Raw genomic sequence first — 20,743 nt, 5'->3', positions numbered from 1 at the left:
TGGGAGGAGGAGAGGACAACAGAGGATGAGATGGTTGGATGGCATCACTGACTCAATGGACATGAGTTTGAGTAAACTCCGGGAGTTGATGATGGACAGGGAGGCCTAGCATGCGGCAGTCCACGGGGTCAAAAAGAGCTGGACATGACTGAGCGACTGAACTGAGCCGATCTGATGGCAGCGAGGGAGGGGAATACCAAGCTGTGGCAGTCCTCTGGCTATAAAAGGTAAGGAGGAGTAATAAAAGGTCATTTCCTTTATGCTGAACCTTTGTTCCCTTTTCCCATGGCCCATAAATGGTTAATCCCATAGCTCTAAACTGGAGAAGCTTTCTGCCTCCTGTAAAGTTTGATTCCTGGAGGCAGATTTTTTTTTAATCCTGCAAGTGTCAGATAATTGGAAGGGTGGAGTCATGCTTTAAACCTCGACACACCTTTGTCAGGACTTGTTTGGAAGCAAAGAACTGAAAGAAACAAGGGGGAGAGAAGTGAACATTTTTGAAAGATCACTCAGCTCTAACACACCTTGGCTGGGTCTGGATAAAAAAAAAAAAGTGGGAACGGCAAACAGTCTAGAAGAAAACGTCAGGGGAAGAAAGAAGGGGCATTTACTCAAAGTTGTTTCCGATTCCTTCAGCATCTCAAACTAGGTAAGTCATAGGAACTTGGTGGTTCTTGCTCCTTGTGAGACTTTAATTTGAGGTTTGCCGCTGAGAACGTGAATGTTTGTCGGAGAATCTAAGATGACATCCTTTAATTTCCAGTGTTCTGTTGATGTGATTAATTGATCATAAATGATTAGTTTGACTTATATGTTCTACTCAGGGTAGGTCTTTTAAAGGGACAAGAAAGCTTTGACAGTGGGAAAGAGAATAAAAAAGCCAGTGAAGATAAAGTGAACTCTGGTGACAAGATTTCTTTGGTATTGTTTTCAGTATTGTAAAATGACTTGTGTTAAACTGTTTTATTTAGAATATAAAGAGTTTAAAATTCCTTCTCTCTCAATCTGGGTTTCTCTCTCCTTGTCTCTCTCCACCCTTCTCTACTTTCCCTCTCTCCCCTTGATAGCAGAGAACAGCTCAGAAATCAAAGTGGGGGTTTGAGTGGGGGTTTCTAGAAGTAACCCCTGAACACCAATGTGCTCCCCCATAGTCTGTGCTGGCAGCTTCTGACTAAGCTCAAGGGGTTGGCTGAGCTTATCACACTCTACACTTACCACCCCTAATCTAAAGTAAAGTGAAATGTCTGAAATGATATAGTTAATCCAGGAACTTCCTGGAGTCTAACTTGGAACAAGAAAAAAAAAATTCTGTCACATTTTACAGGCCAATGTAGACCAAAATAAATTCATTTGGGGATGAGAACTACCAGTTTAGGTATCTCACAGACCACATTAACTACTAACTGACAATTTACCACTTTACTTTTTTGAAGTGTTGGCAAATCCTCTAGCGCCTCATTTCTTTGAGAAGCAGCTAATCAGTAGCTTAATAGTTGGATTTGTTCTTTCCATAAAATGTAGGGAGATTTTTTAAAGAAATCTGTTTGGAGAGCGGAATCATTTCTCTTACCCCCATATGCTTTCTCTTAGAGCTAAGGCACAAATCTAAGTTGAAACTAAACTAAATGTACAGCCCCCAGTGGAGCCCTTTTGAAAATCAGAGAAGGCTTGCTTTACTCTCAGCCCCTTCAAAACACTCCCACGAATCTGATCAGAGTTAACATGGGGGCACTTAAAGCGAGGAGTCTTGCTTGAAGCTTGGATAGAAACCCAGATTGCTGAAACCGCTCTGACCTAAGAACTAACCACATTTTAAAATTATGCCTGACCAAAAGAAGTTTGCATCTGCCTGGTTTGGCTCATTTGCCATTGTTAGTGGTAGCAGGATTTAACCAAACATGGCTATAAACAAGCAGCTTAATCACCAAGCTAGGGCCCAAGCTCCCCCAGCCCTGGTTATGAAAATGGAGGATGCTAAATGCAGAGGTGGGGGCACCCATTGCTTGCCAGAGGGGTGTAGAGACAGAAGCCTCTGAGACTATCAACCCTAGGGCATGATAGGCTTGATAGGTTGATACCCCCTGCAAACTGCTTGGCCTGTCTGTGTTAACAGGGCAATAGCTAGTGGGTGGTTTTCCCACATTTTGGTTATTTTATTGTTTTAAAATAGTAAAGTGTACAAAGATTGGAGTAACAAGAGCTGTAAGGATACCTATGATTCCTTAGCAGAGGATAGGGACATTTATTCCTAAAATAGAAAAACATTTCCTTCTCTGTTCCCTTCTTTGTGCTAAAGACCAAGTGTTTCGTGAATTGTTATAAGAAGGTCGGTTGAGATGGTTTTCTCTTGGTATCAGCAATTTGGCCTTGTTTGTGCCTGGGTTACACCCCATCATCAATAGGAATAGTTTTAGGTCGATGTGACACCATTTAAATGAAGAGGAAAGGAAAAAAACTCATAAAAGTAGGAAAATGATTCTGAATTGTGTTTTCTTACATAAGAAAATGGCACAGGATCATTTTTATGTCTTCAAAAGAACATTATGAAATAACCACGAAGCAGCCCCTTAGAACTATGAATGGAAGTTAACATAACTTTGGAATTGAGAACTTGAATGACTTGCTTATCCTCAGTTCTAGTAAAGTGGCCCAAACATCCCAGAAGTTTAAAATTATGCTACTTGACTGTGCTCTCGTTAAGTAGTACTTTTGGGGCAAGGTGTTCAGATAAGCACTGCTGGGAGAGGCAGGCTCAGCCACGAGTCTGGGCATGTACTTTTCTTTCCCTTATGTTACACTTTTTAAAAACTCTCGGCACTTAAAATATTTAAGAAGGAAATCCTGTGGGAAAACTGTAGCCCCATGGGATGATCCCCATCCAGGTTTGTGCCTCAACCCATCATTTTCGCTTTGATAAGTCACAGAAAATTTCCTCTCAGCTCTGGTTGAAAGGCATTTGTCTCCTGATACATCCCTACCATTTCTGACTATTGGTCTGGGTAAAGCCAGCAGAGCTCCTTCCTTATTTCAGGCCCAAGAAATCATTGTGTAAGGCCATGGGATGCAGTCATGTGGGAGCTCCAGGCTGAGAGAGAGGTTGCATCTACCTTCACCCACCCAGGGGCCCTTCTATCTCTAGAGCACTGAGCAGTAAGGGCTCCCCTCCCTCCCATTCTGGAGGGGGGCATCTGATTTCTTAGCAGGCTATCTCCTTGTGCCCTCTGGAAGTTAGGGAACTCTTGGCTTTTTTTGTTGCAAATCTTAAGGCTTCATCATTGGGACCTAAGAAAAAGATAGCAGCTACCTAGAAATGTTTGTTATATTTTTAGGTACAGAAAGAACAAGAAAACACTTGCCAGTTTGGCTGCCTAGAAGCTCTTATCAAATGGACTGGAGCTATCATCAGTCTGCCTTGATGGCTATAAGTGGAAACGACCCAGCCAATCCAAATTTATAGCTGCCAGCAGCAACTTTCATTTAAGGATGGTAATAAGTGATAACTTGTGGAAAGTTAAAGTTTCCATAGGTTGTTATGAAATATTATCCTGAAAGGAACTGTTTATAACAATTCAGGTGCTGCCATGCTAGGTGGCTCCCCACTGGCAGCCAGGGGCATGTGAACATTTAATCTCCAAAATGCCTCCTGGTTCATAGCTGATGATGAATTAAAAAAAAAAAAAGAGGTGGGGGGAGCTTCAGAGATGCCAAAGGCAATTAATGCTTAAACGGTGGATTTCAAAGAGGGTGTCAGGTTGTACGTAGATTGGTGGGACATAGGCCTACAGGAGTACAGACAGAGTCACAAGTCAGGTTTGGCCCTCTGATAAAGCTGGACTCCACTGTTAAATTGCTCATGGAGCCTCTGCTCTTCGGCTCTGGGAAACATACCTGCAAAGAACATCTGTGTCTTCTTAGCTGCAGCCAGGAATTTTTCCATGATGCCTCATTCCTTGCCTAGAGCTGCATTTAAAAAACCCCGGTGAGCAAAGAGTTGGCACATTCGATCAGGCTCTGACACTAACTGTGCGGATCTTGGTGGATTCCACCAGGCAGTTGACCAGTTGGTCTTGCGTGGTCTTGATTTTCAGTGGGGAGCTCACCCCAGGCTGCATTAGGACTTTTGTCGACCTAGATACTTTTGCCTTTGTGGATGTCCTTCCTCCATTAAAAAAAAAAAAAAAAAGACTTGAAAGAATATAATCCAAGTTAGAGTGTGTTTATTTTTCTGTTTGATTTTAAAAAGAAGTTAAAAAATTTTTGCTGGCCCCTGAAAGTATGATGGGAGTAGGCCCTGTGTCCATTGCACCTAGTGGATAAGTAGACCGTAAAGTCACCAGGCAGGAGAAAAAGACTGAAAGGAGAGATCTTCAAGAAAGGGGTGTCCTGGGTGGGAGTAGCTTGCTCCTGAATTCTAAAATCCCGATCTGAACTGCACCCAAAAGATCAAGTAGGAGGAAAGGAAGGTTGGGCAGAGAGAACCCCAGGGAAAGCCAGGTTTCAAGTCCTTGCAGAGCCTGAGACTGGTGACTACGGCCAAAAGCACCCAGTTGGAACAGGGATCCTTGCCTTGGTCTCCTGAACCGTGCTCCTCCCCAGCCCAGCCCAGCCCCACCCCTAAAGCCTTGCCTCATCCCTTCCATGCTTCAGGACACAGTGGACAAGATCTCAGTGATTTTTTTCTGCCCAGAGTAAGAGTGAAGGGAGAACGCAGATGACTTGTACAAATCTTTTCCTACATATTTCAACAGATTTTACATTGACTTTCTTGTTTTTTTTTCCTACATAAGTCTGTAAAGAAGCATAGTAGGGCTGTTGCGTTAAAGAGAAAATTTCATGTTGTGAAGTATAAAGTTCCACACAAGTATGACAATCATAATAATTTTTATCCTGATTTCAACCCATCAAACATCATTCTCACATCTGAACTCTAAATAATGAAGCGTGAATGTCTTCTATTCACAGAGCATTGTATAGAACACTGAACATTGTGGGATACATCAAAATGAATTAGCTGAAAGCACCACATGCTTTGGGAGATATTGTATTACTTGGCAAAAAGTGGAAGTTTTATAGTCAAATGTCAGGGTGCCAGATCTATGTAAGACCTTTAATGCTCAGCAGGGTGCAACCTGGTCAACTGGACCCTGAAAAAAAAAAAAAAGATCTCAGTACAAAAGAATAGGATCCAAGCTGGAACTATTAAATTACTCCCACACTAATACAAGAAATGGGAATGACCCTTATTAAAATATATGCACACGAAAGAATTATGCTTTGAATCATGGGAATCCAGTTTTAGTTCTCAGCTTGAATAGTAGGGACCTACACTTATGAAAAGGGGTGGTAACGGACACGGCTAGTCCTGGTTTCTGGCTTTTTCTGTAGGTGGCGATGATATGGACATAACCCAGAAGAACAAACGGGATGGCACTGAAGTCACTGAAAGAAGTAAGAACGTGATAAATGTCATTATAAAAGCGATCAAAAATTTGGAAAAAGTTAATAATTCATTCCTAATTCTACCACAACTACTGTATCTTTTTTTCTATTTATGTTTTTTGTTTTTAGTTTTTTCTTAGTTTTTTGCCTTTTTCACTGTACAATTTTAAATGTATTCCTAAATAGGCTTTATTTTTTCCTTTAAGAAGGCTTTTGTTGATTTTTTTTAATACACTTGTAATTGAAATGTGTTCCATTTTTTCTTCAAAGACCAGAATTGCCATTTCAATGTTACAGTTTTTATAACCAGCATTTGTAATGATTTCACAATATCCTGTTGAATGAATTTGCTAGAGTTTATTCAGTCATGTTCTTATTTAGGGATACAAGGTGATGGAAATCCAAAAGAATAATATCCCCATTACTGGGACAAAGTTGGAATCACACTGGTGTCACAGTTGCAATCTACACTGAAAACTGAAAACAGGCACATTTCTTGTGTGAAACTGCCCAGATGATAAATTCAGAGACATTTAAACTGTCCCCTTAGCAGCTCTAACTCTTTCATCTATCCTGTGACTTTCATATATCTCCAATAAAAAACAAAAACAAAAACAAAAACTCTGCATCCACAGACTTGGAACTCTTAAGTTAAGAAATAATTTATTTTTATGTGTCATGGAATCCCAGAAGTCCACACAACAAGAGGTTTAGTGAACGCTCAAGGACTATTATTCAAATCAAGCTGCCATTTTTGTCTCTACAACCATTTCCTTTTATGCATGTGATGCTGCTTCTGCTCCTTTAATAACCCCGTGTTGCTGCGAAGACAACCAAACTAATAGGAACACGCAGAGTGAAGAAAGAAAGGGTGACGGGTAGGAGCAGTAAGACCCGTGTGGGAGGGAGCAGTTGCCAGCACACCAAGTGACGCCCCACCATCTCCTTCATCATCTTCTTCATCCTTTTCTCTTCTCATGAGCCATACCTGCATACATACCACATATATGCATATACTTGGGCTTGTGCACATACATATGCATGAGAAGTGTGATTTCAGAAAACAGGGGGCTCAGCTAAATAGGGGCACCTGATGTCCAACCCAGAAGGAGGTAGTGGTTGGTGATGGTCATGGTCAGAGCACAAAATTGGCCCAGTTATGGTTTCAGAATCTACCCAACCCCCATGCTGCTGTAGAGGAGAGAGTGATTCAGGAAGGCAAGAGTTTATTCTAACTCAGTTTATTCTAACTGGTGTTTTTAAAAAACACAAAAAACTTTTATGACCTCCATAGCCTCACCACCACTTGGCACCTTCTCCATTTCAGGAGGCAAAGGGACTGATTCTCAAGTCTGTCTTGGATATTCACCTGTCCATGATTTCACCAAGCACCAAATGTGACTTATCAACCCCCTTCCTTCATACATCTCCTCACACTCAGGCATGGCCCTGAAGATTTTAGAATGAATTATGCGTCCTTGAGATACCCCCAAATTCACAGAGAAGTTCAAGGTCATTATCCACATCACAGTGGAATCAGCCAGGAAGATGTACCGGCCTCAGCTGGACTGGGTGACAGTTCAGAAGGGACAGTGCAGAGAAAAGTGGCTTGAGGTTCTGACCCTTCTTCAAAGGTGAATCCAGGCCTGAGCTAGATCTAATTGTTAGATGAGAGACATTAATGCACGGTAACTCATTTTTCAAATCAGTGGGTTACTAACTACTTTTGGTCCCAAAGAAATATAAACCTATTTTCTAGGTACATTAAGTCCCATTGTTATTGCACCTATTTGCTTTTACAGAAGGTCAGATCAAATCCCTTGAAGCACAAGTGTATAAAAATCCACCTTGAACCTAACTTAATGTGCTGAGCTTATGAAAGATGCAAGACCTTGCCAAAGTGGAGGAATTTCAGTGCATTATGTAAGATCTCCTCTTTTCTTTGTCTTTTTCTAGTCATCACAGAAACAGTAACTACAAGACTTACATCCTTACCACCAAGTAAGTGACTTATTTTGAGAACTTGCATCTCACTAAGGCTCATGTGAAGGGCTCCACGTGTAACCTTTCTCATGGGCTCTCACTCGTCAGTCCAGCAAATCCAGAATATCAGAAATCTTTTTTTTAACAGCTGTGTTGACTTTAACTTATATCCCACGGAATCCACCAGTTTGAAGTGTGTAATTCAATGGTCATTAGCACGTCCATAGAGTCATGTGGCCCCAACAATCTAATTTTAGAACATTTCCATCCTCTCTCCCCTCTCCCTGGCCTCTAAAATACACAAATTTGGTTTCTGTCTCTATAGATTTGATTGGACACTAAAATACCAGAAATCTTCTCCAGCCTGGGCCTAGGTTAGGAGGAGGAAACCATAGTCAGGCTTCTGTTTGAATCTGCTCTTCTCTCAGGAGGTCGCTGGGGTTAGTGGGTTCTATAATGGAGATCCAAGCCCCCGAGCTAGCCCTGCACCTCCTGGGAATCCTGGTTCAGGAGGGGGTGGGAAGCCTCCGCATCCACACACAGGTTGGAGTGTGATGGGCTGCCAGGTGAAACACCATCCTCACAGCGCTGGCACTCGGCCCTCTGACACTTCCAGTGGCTGCCAGGTCCAAGGCACTGGCCAGGCATTCATAAAAGTCCAACCCGGGCCCAGGCCTCAAGGAGTTTTCATCACTTGCTGACTTTTCTAATATTTAAATTATCCTAATCAGCAATCACCCTGGAAACTTTCTTGTGGGTAGAATACTTGCTCTTGACATTTGTATCAAAAACAAACAAAATGAGATCCGGTGGGAAAGGGCCCCAAACCAAGAGGGTCGTGGGTGAGAGGCCAGGGAAGGTGGGTGAGAGGGGCTGCTGAGTCCACTTGTAAAGTCACCTGCTCCTCGTTTCTGCAGAAGGGGGGACCAGCAATGGCTATGCTAAAACAGGATCTCTGGGTGGAGGGAGCCGGCTGGAGAAACAGAGCCTGACGCATGGCAGCAGCGGCTACATAAACTCAAGTAAGTGCCTGCTGGTGGGAGGGGCCGGGGAAGGACAGATGGGCAGGGAGAGGGATCATTACCACTGTTTGTCACCCATTCCAAATGCCCCAAGGAGCTGTGAGGCCTATTTCAAACGGGATCAGTTGTCATTATGTCCCCAATATAAATAACATGATTAAGAAGCCTTCCTAGAGAGGTGACTCCTTTCCCAGTGAACTACTAACTCTCTTTAAGTCATTTCTTTTAGAAAAGGGTATCCATGTCTGAGGGTTTACAGTTTGAATTAGCAACAAAAAAAACAACAAAAGAAACTTAAGGATTAGGTTACTGTGCTAAGGAAATCCGGTGACATGCAACCCCAGACAGTGTGAGTTTCCACTGGGCAAACATCCAACACAGACCCAGTGGATCTCAAAGAAATAATATTTCCTGGTAACTTTCAACCGAAACACAACAAACAAAGCAGGGAAAACACATATACATGCACATTGCCTCTAAAGCTATAGTTTTAAACTTTTTATTTTATATTGGAGCATAGCCAATTAATAATGTTGTGGTAGTTTCGGGTGGATGGCAAAGGGACTCAGCTGTACATATAAATGTATCCATTCTCCCCCAAACTGCCCTCCCACCCAGGCTGCCAGATAACATTGAACAGAGTTCCCTGTGCTATATAGTAGGATCTTGTTGCTTATCCATTTAAGACACCACAGTGTGTACATGTCCACCCCAAAGTGAAATGAAGTGAAAGTTGCTCAGTTGGGTCCAACTCTTTGCAATACAGTCCATGGGATTCTCTAGGCTAGAATACTAGAGTGGGTAGCCTTTCCCTTCTCCAGGGGATCTTCCCAACCGAGGGATCAAACTCAGGTCTCCAGCATTGCAGGCGGATTCTTTACCAACTGAGCCACAAGGGAAGCCCATCCCAAACTCCCTAACAATCCTTTACTTCCATTCCCCATTCTCTCCCCTTGCCCACCCCGCCTCAACCTGCAACTGGAAGTTCATTCTCTAAGTCTGTGAGTCCAAAGTCATTTTTTAAATCTTGGAATGACACTGAAGAGAGAAGACCCAAGATATGCAAACAGCTGAGCTGCTAAAGAGCTGCATATGTCCTTACCTGTGGAGAAATATTTGCATGTGGGGTTGTATTCCAGCGCACCCAGCAGTGGTCTACAATTACAGGCCAGGTCTTTAGGAAGCATCCTGCTTCTCCACTTCCATGCACTTTGGCTACACACAGAAAGGACCTCCCTGCCTTTCAGGGTTCTTGAAAAGGGCAGCAGCAGTAATTACACCTCCATTTCTGAGCACCCTTTCGGTCACGCTCTGCTGAAGGCCTCTGGCCCCTCCACAGGGCCCTCCTTCATTAGGACTGACTAGTGTGTCCTAGTATAACTGTATAACTGTATAAGCGTATAAGCTAGTATACTAGCGTGTACCTAGTATAACTATATGTCACCCCGTGAAGTGCTCTGAGGGTTTATGTCTTTCCCCACTTGTAGGTGGGAGCTTGCGAGGCAATGCCTCCACCTCCAGTTACAGGAGGGCCCATTCACCTGCCTCCACTCTGCCCAACTCACCAGGCTCAACTTTCGAGAGGAAGACTCATGTTACCCGCCATGGAACATATGAAGGTACGGGCCCACAGACTTTAAGAAAGAACTACTCTCTCCCCTCAGTAGCTTCTCTCATCCTTTGAATGAATTCATTTATTTTGTCCTAAAGTAGAGCCTCTGGCATGACTTTCTGGTGGGGCTACTTCGCAGGCAACAGGACACACAGGACTTGGGCTCAGGGAAGAAGTCAAGGCAAGACACCCAGTGTGGGGTTATCCACAAAGGGTTGTTAGCAGAAGTTGGAAAACTGAAGGAGTTTGTCAGGGAAGAGAGTTCAAAAGCAGAAGAGAACACAGAAAGATAAAGTTTGGGGGGAAATGCAGAAAGAAGAGCCAGATCACAAAAAGGAAGAGTCAATTACAATGCCATTTAAGTCAGAGAGAAAGGGGGCAAGCTCATGATCAAGAAGGAGGAGGTGAGAGGAAGACATCTGGGGTCTTCTCCTAAGGTTACTGGAATTCCTGGTGGTCTACATAAATCTAGAGTTTTAGTGGAAAACAGACGAGCCCGGTGCAAATGGGTCTAATAGTGAATGAGATGGGTACTGGTGATGAAAAAGCAGGGTATCCTGCTTCTGGATATCCCAGTAAATGATTTTGACCCAGGGCTGCCAAGGGTAGGGAGAACTCTAAATCCAGGCCAGGTGGAGGGGATCACCACAAGTGCACCCTGCTGCTCTGCCAACACTGGTCTCTTCATAACAAGGCCCACCTCCGGAACAAGCCGCACAAGGTCAGAGAACTGCTGGTGCCGACAGCACGTTCATTTGATCAGAGATGGGCATCGGCATTGGCACTGCATAGGGCAGAGTTGAGGAAGTGAAAACAAAAAGGAAATGAAACAGTTGTTCTTTGTTCAGACCTCGTCCCACCGAAGTAGATCAGTGACCAGAAGGAAGTGCCGCAAGCAAGTCCCTTGGGCATAATGTGCTTAAATCCTGGGCTGAACACCCAGGCTGCAGAGGTGCAGAAAGGACCCACCCTCTCGGAAGCTATTTGGGTTTAAGTGGCCATTTGTACTGTTTGTCCTTTCTCCAGGGAGCTCCAGTGGCAACTCTTCCCCCGAGTATCCTCGGAAGGAATTTGGTATGTCCTATCCTTACTTTCTAAAGAAATGGTTGGTCAACCCTGGCAGGGATGGAGAGGGAGCATCATGAGTTAAGTGGCTTCTTCTAGAAGAGTCTGACCTCTGCTGACCTCTTTTTCTCGGCTCTTTATCCTAAAGCTTCTTAAGGGGATGGATGGTCAGACGTATCAGTTTGCCGTCAAAAGTCTTTGCTCATGAAATGGCAAGCTTCTCGTACAAGGCTCAGGCTTGGGCAGATAAGCCCTAAGGCCAGGCAACAATCATAGCGTTTTCCCTTCCACAGGACCCCAGAGACCTTCCTACAAAGGGGAGTAGGGGTGAGGATGCACAAATATCAAGCATCCCAGCACCTCTACCACAGCAGCCTTAAAGGGGCACGTTTTAACCAAATGAAACATGAGGTGGGATCTTAAATCTTGAGTCCACAGTCTTGGGTTCCCACTGTGCGTAAGAATTGATGATATGAGTGATTATAATTTCATTTATTTACCTGCCTACAGTGCAAAAACCAAGACAGTCTCTTAAAAAAGCTAAAGGAAAGACCTGGCAGTCTTTTGATATATTTAATCAATGTGATCAACCAGTCCAAATGGATCATGATTACCTTAGTTAACATTCTAAGTGTGAGCCAATTTAACATTCATTTGCTAACTTAACACCCTAAACACACTGGGGCTTACATAATTTTCTCTTCCCTTTGGCCATGTGGGCATCATTTATTAAACATCCACCATCCATAAAGGTTTCTATCTGGATATAAATGCACTATGAAAACAACCTCCCCACCCAAATAGGTCTGCCTCCATGTCACAGATATTTAGCATGCCACCTCTCATATATGCCTAATATTACTTTTCTTTGTTTCTCAGCATCTTCTTCAACCAGAGGACGGAGCCAAACACGAGGTAATCTCTGTCACTGGGTTCAGTTCAATTCATCCAATTAGTATTTTCTGAGCATCTAACATGTGTCCAGACATGAGCCAGGAAAAGTGAGGAGTAAAGAATGAATAAGCCACGGTTTCTGCCCTCAAGGAGCCTGTAGCACCTGGGGGTCCCCTTTGGGAAGGGTGGGCTTTTAACAGCAGTCTAGCAAGCGTGTGGAGTGGTTCGCTCTGCTGTGGATTGTCTGAAGGTGCTAGCATCACATCTCATTTCACGCCCAGTCTCCTGGGTGACTTTAACAAGTTGTCCTGTAATTGCATTTACACAGCAAAAAAAAAAAAAAAAAAATGAGCACAAGCCCCTGTTTTGCATTGTTCCAGGGGACGAAGTTCTCTGCGAGAGTTTTACACTCTCCACAACTGCTTGTGGATAAGGCCCTAGGAGGGAATGTGGTCCTGGAGAAAGCTGCCCTTGATTTATCCGATGAAGGTGGCAAGAAGTGAGTCAGGGCAGTGCTGAAGGCAGGATTCCTAGGCCCTGGGCATTCATAAAGGCCAGTCTAAGCCTCCCAGGGGCCTGGAAAGTTAGGCACATACCAACCACGCATAACTTGATAGTTGATTGATGTTGAAACTTAGAATGTTAAATCACCCACTTGCTGCCCTAAAGAGGCCAAGATGGCTAAGGAAACACTAGAATTCTCTTGCTATTGGCTGAGAAACCCTAGAGACAGAGAGCAGCTTGGTTCTGGTAAAGAGGAGTGGGGCCTAGGAAGTTGTTCTGAGTCGCTCAGTCGTGTCCGACTGTCTGCGACCCCATGAACTGCAGCCCACCAGGTTCCTCTGTCCATGGGATTCTCCAGGCAGGAATATTGGAGTGGGTTGCCATTTCCTTCTCCAGGGCCCTAGAAAAGGGGTCGGTTATTATCGATTATGATGGCACCTCCAGGCTCAGCCTGGGGTTTCCTGCTCTCAGCGGCTGGTGGGGTGGGAGTGGGCGGGGGGAGTGCAGTTGTGATCCAGAGTAAGGAGAGGACACCTCTTTCTAAGCAGCACTCATCCAGGGCACACCTAGGTTTTCTGTCCCCGGATCACAGAGCAGCCCAGAGATGAATGTGCAGCCCAGAGCTCAGTGTAGGGCACTGTGAGCCCAGCTCCTTCATTCACAGCTGTTCCGTCTCTTCCCTGTACAGAGAGTGAGATCCGAGTCCGACTGCAGAGTGCATCCCCGTCTACCCGCTGTAAGTGCTTCCGTCCTGGGAAGGACCCAAGAGTCCGGGGCTCCTGCTGTGTGTGCGCAGCCACTCGTGCCATAAACAACATGTCTAAGGTTGTGACAGGGGCCCAGGGCTGCGTGCAGGGGTGAGGAGCTGAGCAAGTCCTGGTCCCTGCTGCATTGTAGTTCACAGACAATAAAGCACCGGCCATGACAGCTCAGGGACAGAGGGAGTCAGGGCCAGAGGAGTCTTCCCCGGTTAGTCAGTCACTTGAAGGGAGACTGAAGGAAGGTCTCAGCAAGACGAGTGGGCAGAGACATGGGAGGAAGTTTCGGTACACCTGAAGGAAAAGGAGCAGGAGGGGACTCAAGGAGGTCTGACATCCTTCTCACCTTCCAGAGAAGGCAGAAGTGTGAGAGTTCGAACTTGGTTATCTCAGATGTCAGGGGTTCCCTTGTCTCTGTTGACCGTGTGGCACTCCTGTTGTGGGTGGGTGGGAGCCAAGAACAAAGACCAGGAAGAGAAAGAGCTGGTTCGGGTGGCTCAGGAAGCAGAGAGTGGGACTTGTCCCAAGAGCTCAGGGCCTGGGCCGTGGGATCCAACTCCAGGCCTGACACGGTCTCACCTGAGACTTTCCAGGCTTGGGGAGGGGGCTGTTGAGCACAGTCGGGAGCTCTCAGGGGCGGGGGTGCCTGGCAGTCCTCCGGCACATGTCATCAGCAAATGCCTCCTCTCACACGTTGCCCTTGCACAATGCCGCCCTCCTCTTCTCTTTGCCACCTTGGGAGGCACAGCGTGTTTTACTCCACTGAATCTCCTCATCGCAAATCCTATCAGCCAGCGGGTCTGGAAATTAATTCACAGGAGAGCAGCGTAATGTTTAAGAGTTAAGGGACACACATTTCTTTTGACACTTCAGAGCATACAAGGTCAGAGACCCCACACCCGAGGCAGCCTCTGCCCGGGATGAGACCACCGCCGAATCATTTGTTTCAAGGAGTCTTGTTCTCTGGCTATCCCAGGTGTGAATGCTCCCCCCCGATCCAGGATGACAGGGTCTTCCAGCCACAGAATCTTCCCTGTGATGTCTAATTAGGAAATATCTACTGAGGACTTTGACCTCCTTGTAGAGCCACTAGATTTATGAGGCCATTAACATTACAAAGTGCCAGGTTAATCAGTGCTATAAATTGGCAAAATGCAGAAATGACAAGGCTAACCAGAAATGTCCCAGCAGGCGAAGTGGATGCTTCGTCCTCCCTGGGGCTCAGGGTGCCGTGAATGTTCACCACTCACGGACTTGGGAAGGAATCCCAAGCCTAATGAAAAACTGGGGGATTCCTTTCAGGGACAGAATTGGATGACGTCAAGCGTTTGCTCAAGGGGAGCCGCTCAGCAAGCGTGAGCCCCACCCGGAATTCCTCTAACACACTCCCCATCCCCAAGAAAGGCACCGTGGAGACCAAGGTGGTGACAGCAAGCTCCCAGTCAGGTAAGCCCCTCAGCCCCAGGCTGCTGTGGAAGGAAGGGAATAAGGTGCAGGCGTGCCCGGGCAGGCTTTTCAGGATGCAGCGGAGCCTTCGCAAAACCCTGAGCATTGCTCTTCCTGCAGCGTGAAACGTGGACTGCATCCTCCTCACCTCACCTCCATCAGCCTTCCCGCATGCAGGCCATCGTCTGGCTCTAGAGCCTAGAGATTCTCCCAGGAAATTCTTGACATGTCCTGGGAATGTGTTGGCCAGGTTCCCCGAAAGAAGAATATCGGGGAAAGTTGTAGTGTTTTCTGTCCTTCATTCACTCACCCGATAAACATTTATTATGTACTGTCTCTATTCCAAGCACCGGGCACTGAGGAAAGGCAATGAGCAGGGTAGACTGAGGGGAAGACAAGCAGGATGAGTGTAGTTCAGCACTCATACATCATGTGCCTGCCAAGTGCAAGGTGGGTTCTGTGGGAGGCAGAGAGATGAATCAGCAGGTCCCTGGGGGGAGGTGAGGAGAAGCCAGTTCTGCTATATATGAGGTGAAGCTTTCCTCTCACTACTGAAAAAACAAGAAAAAAGCTTGAGATAGTCATCTTTTGTTTTTCAATATAAAACCAAAACCTCAGAGTAGTTTGTGACCTGTGTGGCTAACTCCCACTCAGGTAACAAATAGGCAGGATTGGCTTCAGATTTGAGATGCGCCCAAGGCCACTCAGGGTAACAGCATGCCCCTTGGGCCTGGCTGGCACAAAGAAATGTTTAAGGAGCATTCAACAGGAGAAGGCTGCCACCGGTACAGAGCGGCCTCGGAACTGAGGACTTCCCTTCCTGCACTGCTGTCTGGAATTCTACTGTAAAGGAGTCGTAGCTCCACGGCATCTGTGAACGGGGGTCAGCAACAGAGAGAGAGAGACCATTAGCGGGGACAGTGCACTGGGAGGTGGTGAGGGGGGCTTAGGAGGAGAAATGGGTGGACCCTAGAGCAAAATTTACCTACTTCAAATTTCATCAATAGCCAACAAGAATTTCTGACCCAAGAGATCAGGTTTTCACCAGCAACAAGATTTCAGACAGAAGTGGGATGACCAGCTCCTGCAGTTTCCTTAGACTGAGGGAGTTGCCAGGACTAGGGACCTTCAGGGCTAAACTGGGAAAGTCCTGGCAAACCAAGCCCACTGGGCTCCCCCAGCACAGAGAATGGGTTTGTCTCACTGGGGTGTGTATGTTTTCAGTGTCTGGCACCTATGATACAACCATCCTGGATGCCAACCTTCCCTCCCACGTGTGGTCCTCCACGTTGCCAGCGGGGTCCTCCATGGGCACCTATCACAACAACATCACAACCCAGAGCTCATCCCTGCTCAACACCAATGCCTATTCTGCAGGATCAGGTATGTGGCTCGCGGCTCACAGCCCCTCCCTGTCCTGACCCCTCCACATCTCACGCTGGAGCTGAACGGCCCCACCGGCATTTGCCATCCCCATGCCTTCCTAGAAGGGCTTCCTGTGGCCAAGCAGCCCAAGATTTTTTCACTGGAACTTCAACTTCTATGCTGATTCCTCTGGTGGGTCCCCTATGGAAAGGACTATATGGTAAAGTGTATCTATCTATAGCTATATCTATATCTTTATCATGAGAAAGAACATGAAAACAAATATAAGGATTAAGTGTGTGAACTTGAGAGATCATTTAACTTCTCTAGGTTTTAAGTGCCCTCTCTATGAAGCAGTCACGAACAAGAAGGGCTTGGCTGGAATCGATGTCCATTCAAAGCCCCACCAACCTGCGGCTGCCCACTGGCTATTATGACCCAAGGCACACCATGGACTAATGATTGGTTCCATGCTGCAAAGCAGGAGCCCAAGGTTTTCCTAAAAACAGTAGTGTAACACAGTGTGACGCTGGCCTTTCTTCCAGTGCTTCTCGCCCCTGTTCTGTGTGGATGTACTCTCACCAACCTTCTTCCCTCCCCCGCAGTCTTTGGAGTTCCAAATAACATGGCCTCCTGCTCTGCAACTCTGCAGCCCGGAATCAGCACCAGCTCCTCAGGTCAGTGCTTGCCAGCCTGAAAAAAATGGTTGCTCTTGCCTAGTGAGGGAAATGGAATGGTTTGTAGGGAAGATGTTCTTCCTGACCAAGAGCATGAGGACTTCCTCCATACACACGGCAGCGCAGAACAGTAACCAAGGAGCTGCGTTAGAAGGCCCAGAGCCCGCCCTCCATCATAGAAGCAGCTCAGTCCCCAAGGAAAAGGGGGCCAGAGGCTGCACTTACGTGCTTATTCTGTGCCTGTCCCTTTATCTAACAGGAGAGGCGGAGAGACGGAAGTAAAGGGACTAAGTGAGGCAGAGCTCGCGACATTTTTAGGTGGAAAGCACTGTTAATTTAGAAAGAACTTAACTGCATCTTAAATGTTGTAGTTCCTTGGGGGCTCAAACAATGTTACTGCTTTGCTTCCAATGCAGATGTATAATCTTTTAAAAGTATTTATTCACTCATCATAGCCTATATGTGAATAAGTTATCAGCCCATTTCTTTTGTTAAAGGAATCTGCCTTCTTTCTGTGATATCACGACCAATACCACATAGTGATGTAGGCCGTTTTTATTTTCCTTGGCCTTCTTAACTTCCGATTTCAACACCTCCAATTAACTAGTGTCCCACAGACCCAGCAGATACCAGATTCAAGCTTTTTTCCTCTTGCCTTTGCTAGTTTACTCTGCAAAGTCCTCACTCAGGAGGGGAGGCTGATGTTGGATTTTGTGCCCCAAACTCCAGATAGGATGGAATACAAGAAGCTGTTAGCTAGGGAGGAATGAGCTTCTACACTGCTAAAAACAGACAACCAACCGGTCTTTGAAATACTACTGGGGGTGAGGGGACTTCTATGTGCTTGAGTCAGAAGGAAAAATAGGGTCCTTCCCTGTTAGTGCCTCAGCCATTGTGTCTGGATCTGCAGTTCCCATGCTGTATACCAAGGCACTGCCGGGTCCTGCAGGGAACCCCTGGGATATTTGAAATTTTTGAGGCATACTGTAACATCTGTCAGACCCTATGCAAACTACTACTATTAAGTTGTGTGGACCTAAGTTAGTCAATAAATGGAGCTTAGGAATTTTCTGGATGGGGCAGTGGGAGGAAGAAACAGTGTTTAAAAAATTACCATGTCAGTAGGAGTGTGGGAACTGAGAAGGTTCAGAATCTCTGTCATATGCAAGAGCACTCATCGTGAAAGTGGTTTAGGGGGCTCCTGGGGCTGGCTGCCTTACTTAGAGGGCCTCATCTATGTACCTGCTCTCACCCATCCTCAATTCTTCTCAGTGTTCGGCATGCAGAACAATCTGGCCCCCAGCTCATCCACCCTGTCCCATGGCATGGCCGCCACCTCCACAGGTCTGTAACTGGGGTTTGGAGCCTAGGGGCTGGGAAGCAACGCCTCTTTGCAGCTATAGCTCACAATAGGCCTTTTCAGCAATGGAATTAGTGGGACCAAAATGTCCCTAAAAGTCAATTGACCTTTGCCACCAAAGAAACAAGCCTCCATACACTGACCAGAGATGCCAGTCATGGTCAAGTGCTGGCTCAGATGCGAGTGAGAGCCTTGCTGGGGTGTGTCCTCTGTGTCCCCACGTCTCACCACTGTCCTTAACTGCCCGCTGTCACTGCATATCAGTCATTTGGCTGACTTTCTAGTGCACCCCTCTGTGCAAACGTGGGGGAGGCAGGGCAGAAGAGGCACGAGCCTCAGCCTTTGCCTGCAACTTGCTTACTGTTTAGTTGGAGGGCTTCTCTGGTGGCTCAGATGCTAAAGAATTTGCCTGCAGTGTGGGAGATCTGGGTTCAGTCCCTGGGTCAGGAAGATTCCCTGGAGAAGGGAGTGGCTATCCACTCTAGTATTCTTGCCTGGAAAGTCTCATGGGCAAAGGAGCCTGGCAGGTTATATAGTCCAGGGGGTCGCAAAGAGTGAACATCTCACACATATGAAACATTTGGGGGATCCTGTAACAGAGCATGAATCAAGGTATGCCGAGCAGGTGTTGGTACTGTAGGAGTTCAGAAGGGAAGTAGATGTGTGTGTGTGTTTGGGGAGGGGGGAGTCTAAGAGGTCTTCATGGAGGAGGTGGCCTTTGGGACAATCCTCCAAGGATGAGGATTATATCATACAAAGTTTCATCTAAGTTGTTGTCCCCATGGCTGGAGAGAGTTGATTTCATGATTCATTATTATTCTGTTCATTATTATTGTTCACTATCATCTTCCTCTCCCCTGGGGAGGCTGCCTGTCTCCAGGGCAGGTCAGCTGCTTCTACACAGTGCGGAGCTGCCTCCTGTGCCCCACTCATTCAGTGGTTCTTGTCTTGCAGCATATGGTGTGAAGAAAAACATGCCCCAGAGCCCCACTGCTGTGAGCACTGGGGTGTCCACTTCTGCAGGTGAGTGCTGTCGCCAGCTACCGGAGGCAGGCCAGCACACAAGAAGGTCTGTTCCTTAGTCACATGTGGCAGGAGGGGACATAACCCATGGGTGGCCCAAATGGGACTACAAATGGGAGGTCTACAAATGGGACTCACCCGAGGGCCTCTTGGTTTTTCCAGAAGTGAGCAGCTGGGTGTGCCTCTCACCTTACCTTGGCCTTCCTGTCCAAGGGGGCCATGAAGCTCCACCCTCCATACCTGCCCAAGGTCAGGCCCACACAGCCCAGCCCCCACCACAAGAGCCAAGGTGCCCCCTGGAAGCTGCCACACCCTCCCTACTTTCTGTGGCATCTTTACCAACTCGGGCACATGACACATGGTAGCCTGTTTTCTCCGCTGCTATGATCCTGGTGTGTTTCCCTCCATTCAACAAGTTATCCATCCAAAACCTGTTTACCAAGCACCTGCTTTGTGTGAGACAGTGTTCTGAGTGCCCGGCGTAGACACAGGGGCTTCCCAGGTGATTCACTGGTAAAGAATCCACCTGCCGACGGAGGGGATGAGGGTTCTATCCCTGGGTTGAGAAGATCCCCTGAAGGAGGAAATGGCAACCTGCTCCAGTATTCTTGCCTGGAAAATTTCATGGACAGAGGAGCCTGGTGGGCTACAGTCAATGTGGTTGCAAAGAGTCTGATACAACTTAGCGACTGAACAGGCACGCGCTATGCAGACACAGATGAAGAGGCTAAGTTCCCATTCTCCCCAGGCTGACAGTTCAAAGTGGATAACAGACAAGTGGACAAAGTATACAATGTAATTACAGAATATGACACGTAGTTGAAGGACAGACATAGTGAGGTGGTAGAGACAGGGATGTGTGCATGCTGGATGCGGTGGTCTGGAAAAGCTCCCTCAGCATGCAAACACTTGAGACTTTCCATCAGAAATGAACCTACCAATTAATTAAAGAAGGGCCTGCCTGGCATACCAACTTTGGCCCATTCACTGAAGATCCTACAGAGTCCAGATGGGAGCCAGCCCCTCAGGCCAGCCCCCAGTGCTTCTGATGTTGACCCAACCTCCTGATGGCCAGGCCCAGCCACGCAGGGGAAGATGTCTCTGGTCCCCAAGATGCTTCTCAGTAATGGCTGTCAGTGTCAGCGAGAGCAGGAGCCCCTCAGACACACCCACTTATCCCTTTCTTTTCCTCCACCCTCCTTTTCTTCTCCTGGTTACTTCTTCCCTTTTCCTTTCCCTCCACCTTTTCCATCCTCATCACCCACTTCTTTCCTCTCCAGCCAGCACCACAAATGTCCAGAATGATGACCTCTTGCACAAGGACTGTAAATTCCTGATCCTGGAGAAGGACAACATGCCCGCCAAGAAGGAGATGGAGCTGCTGATCATGACCAAGGACAGCGGGAAGGTCTTTACAGCCTCCCCAGCCAGTGTCGCTGCAAGTACGTGGGAGCCCAAGAGACTCAGGTTTTGGAAGAAAGACAGTGTAGGCAAATGTCCTAGCAAGGTGGTATGAGATGTCTGAGTGATGAAACCATAGTCACTCCATTCAAATGAAAACTGTCTGTTGAGTAATGTCCCGGGGTCTGCCTTGA

General features: G+C 46.7%; 1 protein-coding gene across 1 annotated transcript in view; it reads left to right on the top strand.

Moving 5' to 3' along the window:
• Nucleotides 1-298: 298 nt before the first annotated feature.
• Nucleotides 299-20,743, top strand: part of COL17A1 (collagen type XVII alpha 1 chain) — a 47,144-nt gene continuing 26,699 nt past the window's right edge. Inside the window, exons 1-14 of the mRNA XM_061403360.1 lie at nt 299-649; nt 5,386-5,448; nt 7,396-7,440; nt 8,340-8,444; nt 9,932-10,063; nt 11,083-11,130; nt 12,001-12,036; nt 13,208-13,255; nt 14,580-14,723; nt 15,948-16,106; nt 16,694-16,765; nt 18,038-18,109; nt 19,080-19,148; nt 20,429-20,590. Of these exons, the coding sequence (XP_061259344.1) occupies nt 5,397-5,448; nt 7,396-7,440; nt 8,340-8,444; nt 9,932-10,063; nt 11,083-11,130; nt 12,001-12,036; nt 13,208-13,255; nt 14,580-14,723; nt 15,948-16,106; nt 16,694-16,765; nt 18,038-18,109; nt 19,080-19,148; nt 20,429-20,590 (1,144 nt within the window). The 5' untranslated portion in view covers nt 299-649; nt 5,386-5,396. The remainder of the gene's footprint in view (nt 650-5,385; nt 5,449-7,395; nt 7,441-8,339; nt 8,445-9,931; nt 10,064-11,082; nt 11,131-12,000; nt 12,037-13,207; nt 13,256-14,579; nt 14,724-15,947; nt 16,107-16,693; nt 16,766-18,037; nt 18,110-19,079; nt 19,149-20,428; nt 20,591-20,743) is intronic.

This window comes from Bos javanicus, chromosome 26, assembly GCF_032452875.1.
Source record: "Bos javanicus breed banteng chromosome 26, ARS-OSU_banteng_1.0, whole genome shotgun sequence".
Lineage (NCBI taxonomy): Eukaryota > Metazoa > Chordata > Mammalia > Artiodactyla > Bovidae > Bos > Bos javanicus.
This window is presented reverse-complemented; position numbering and strand designations above follow the sequence as displayed.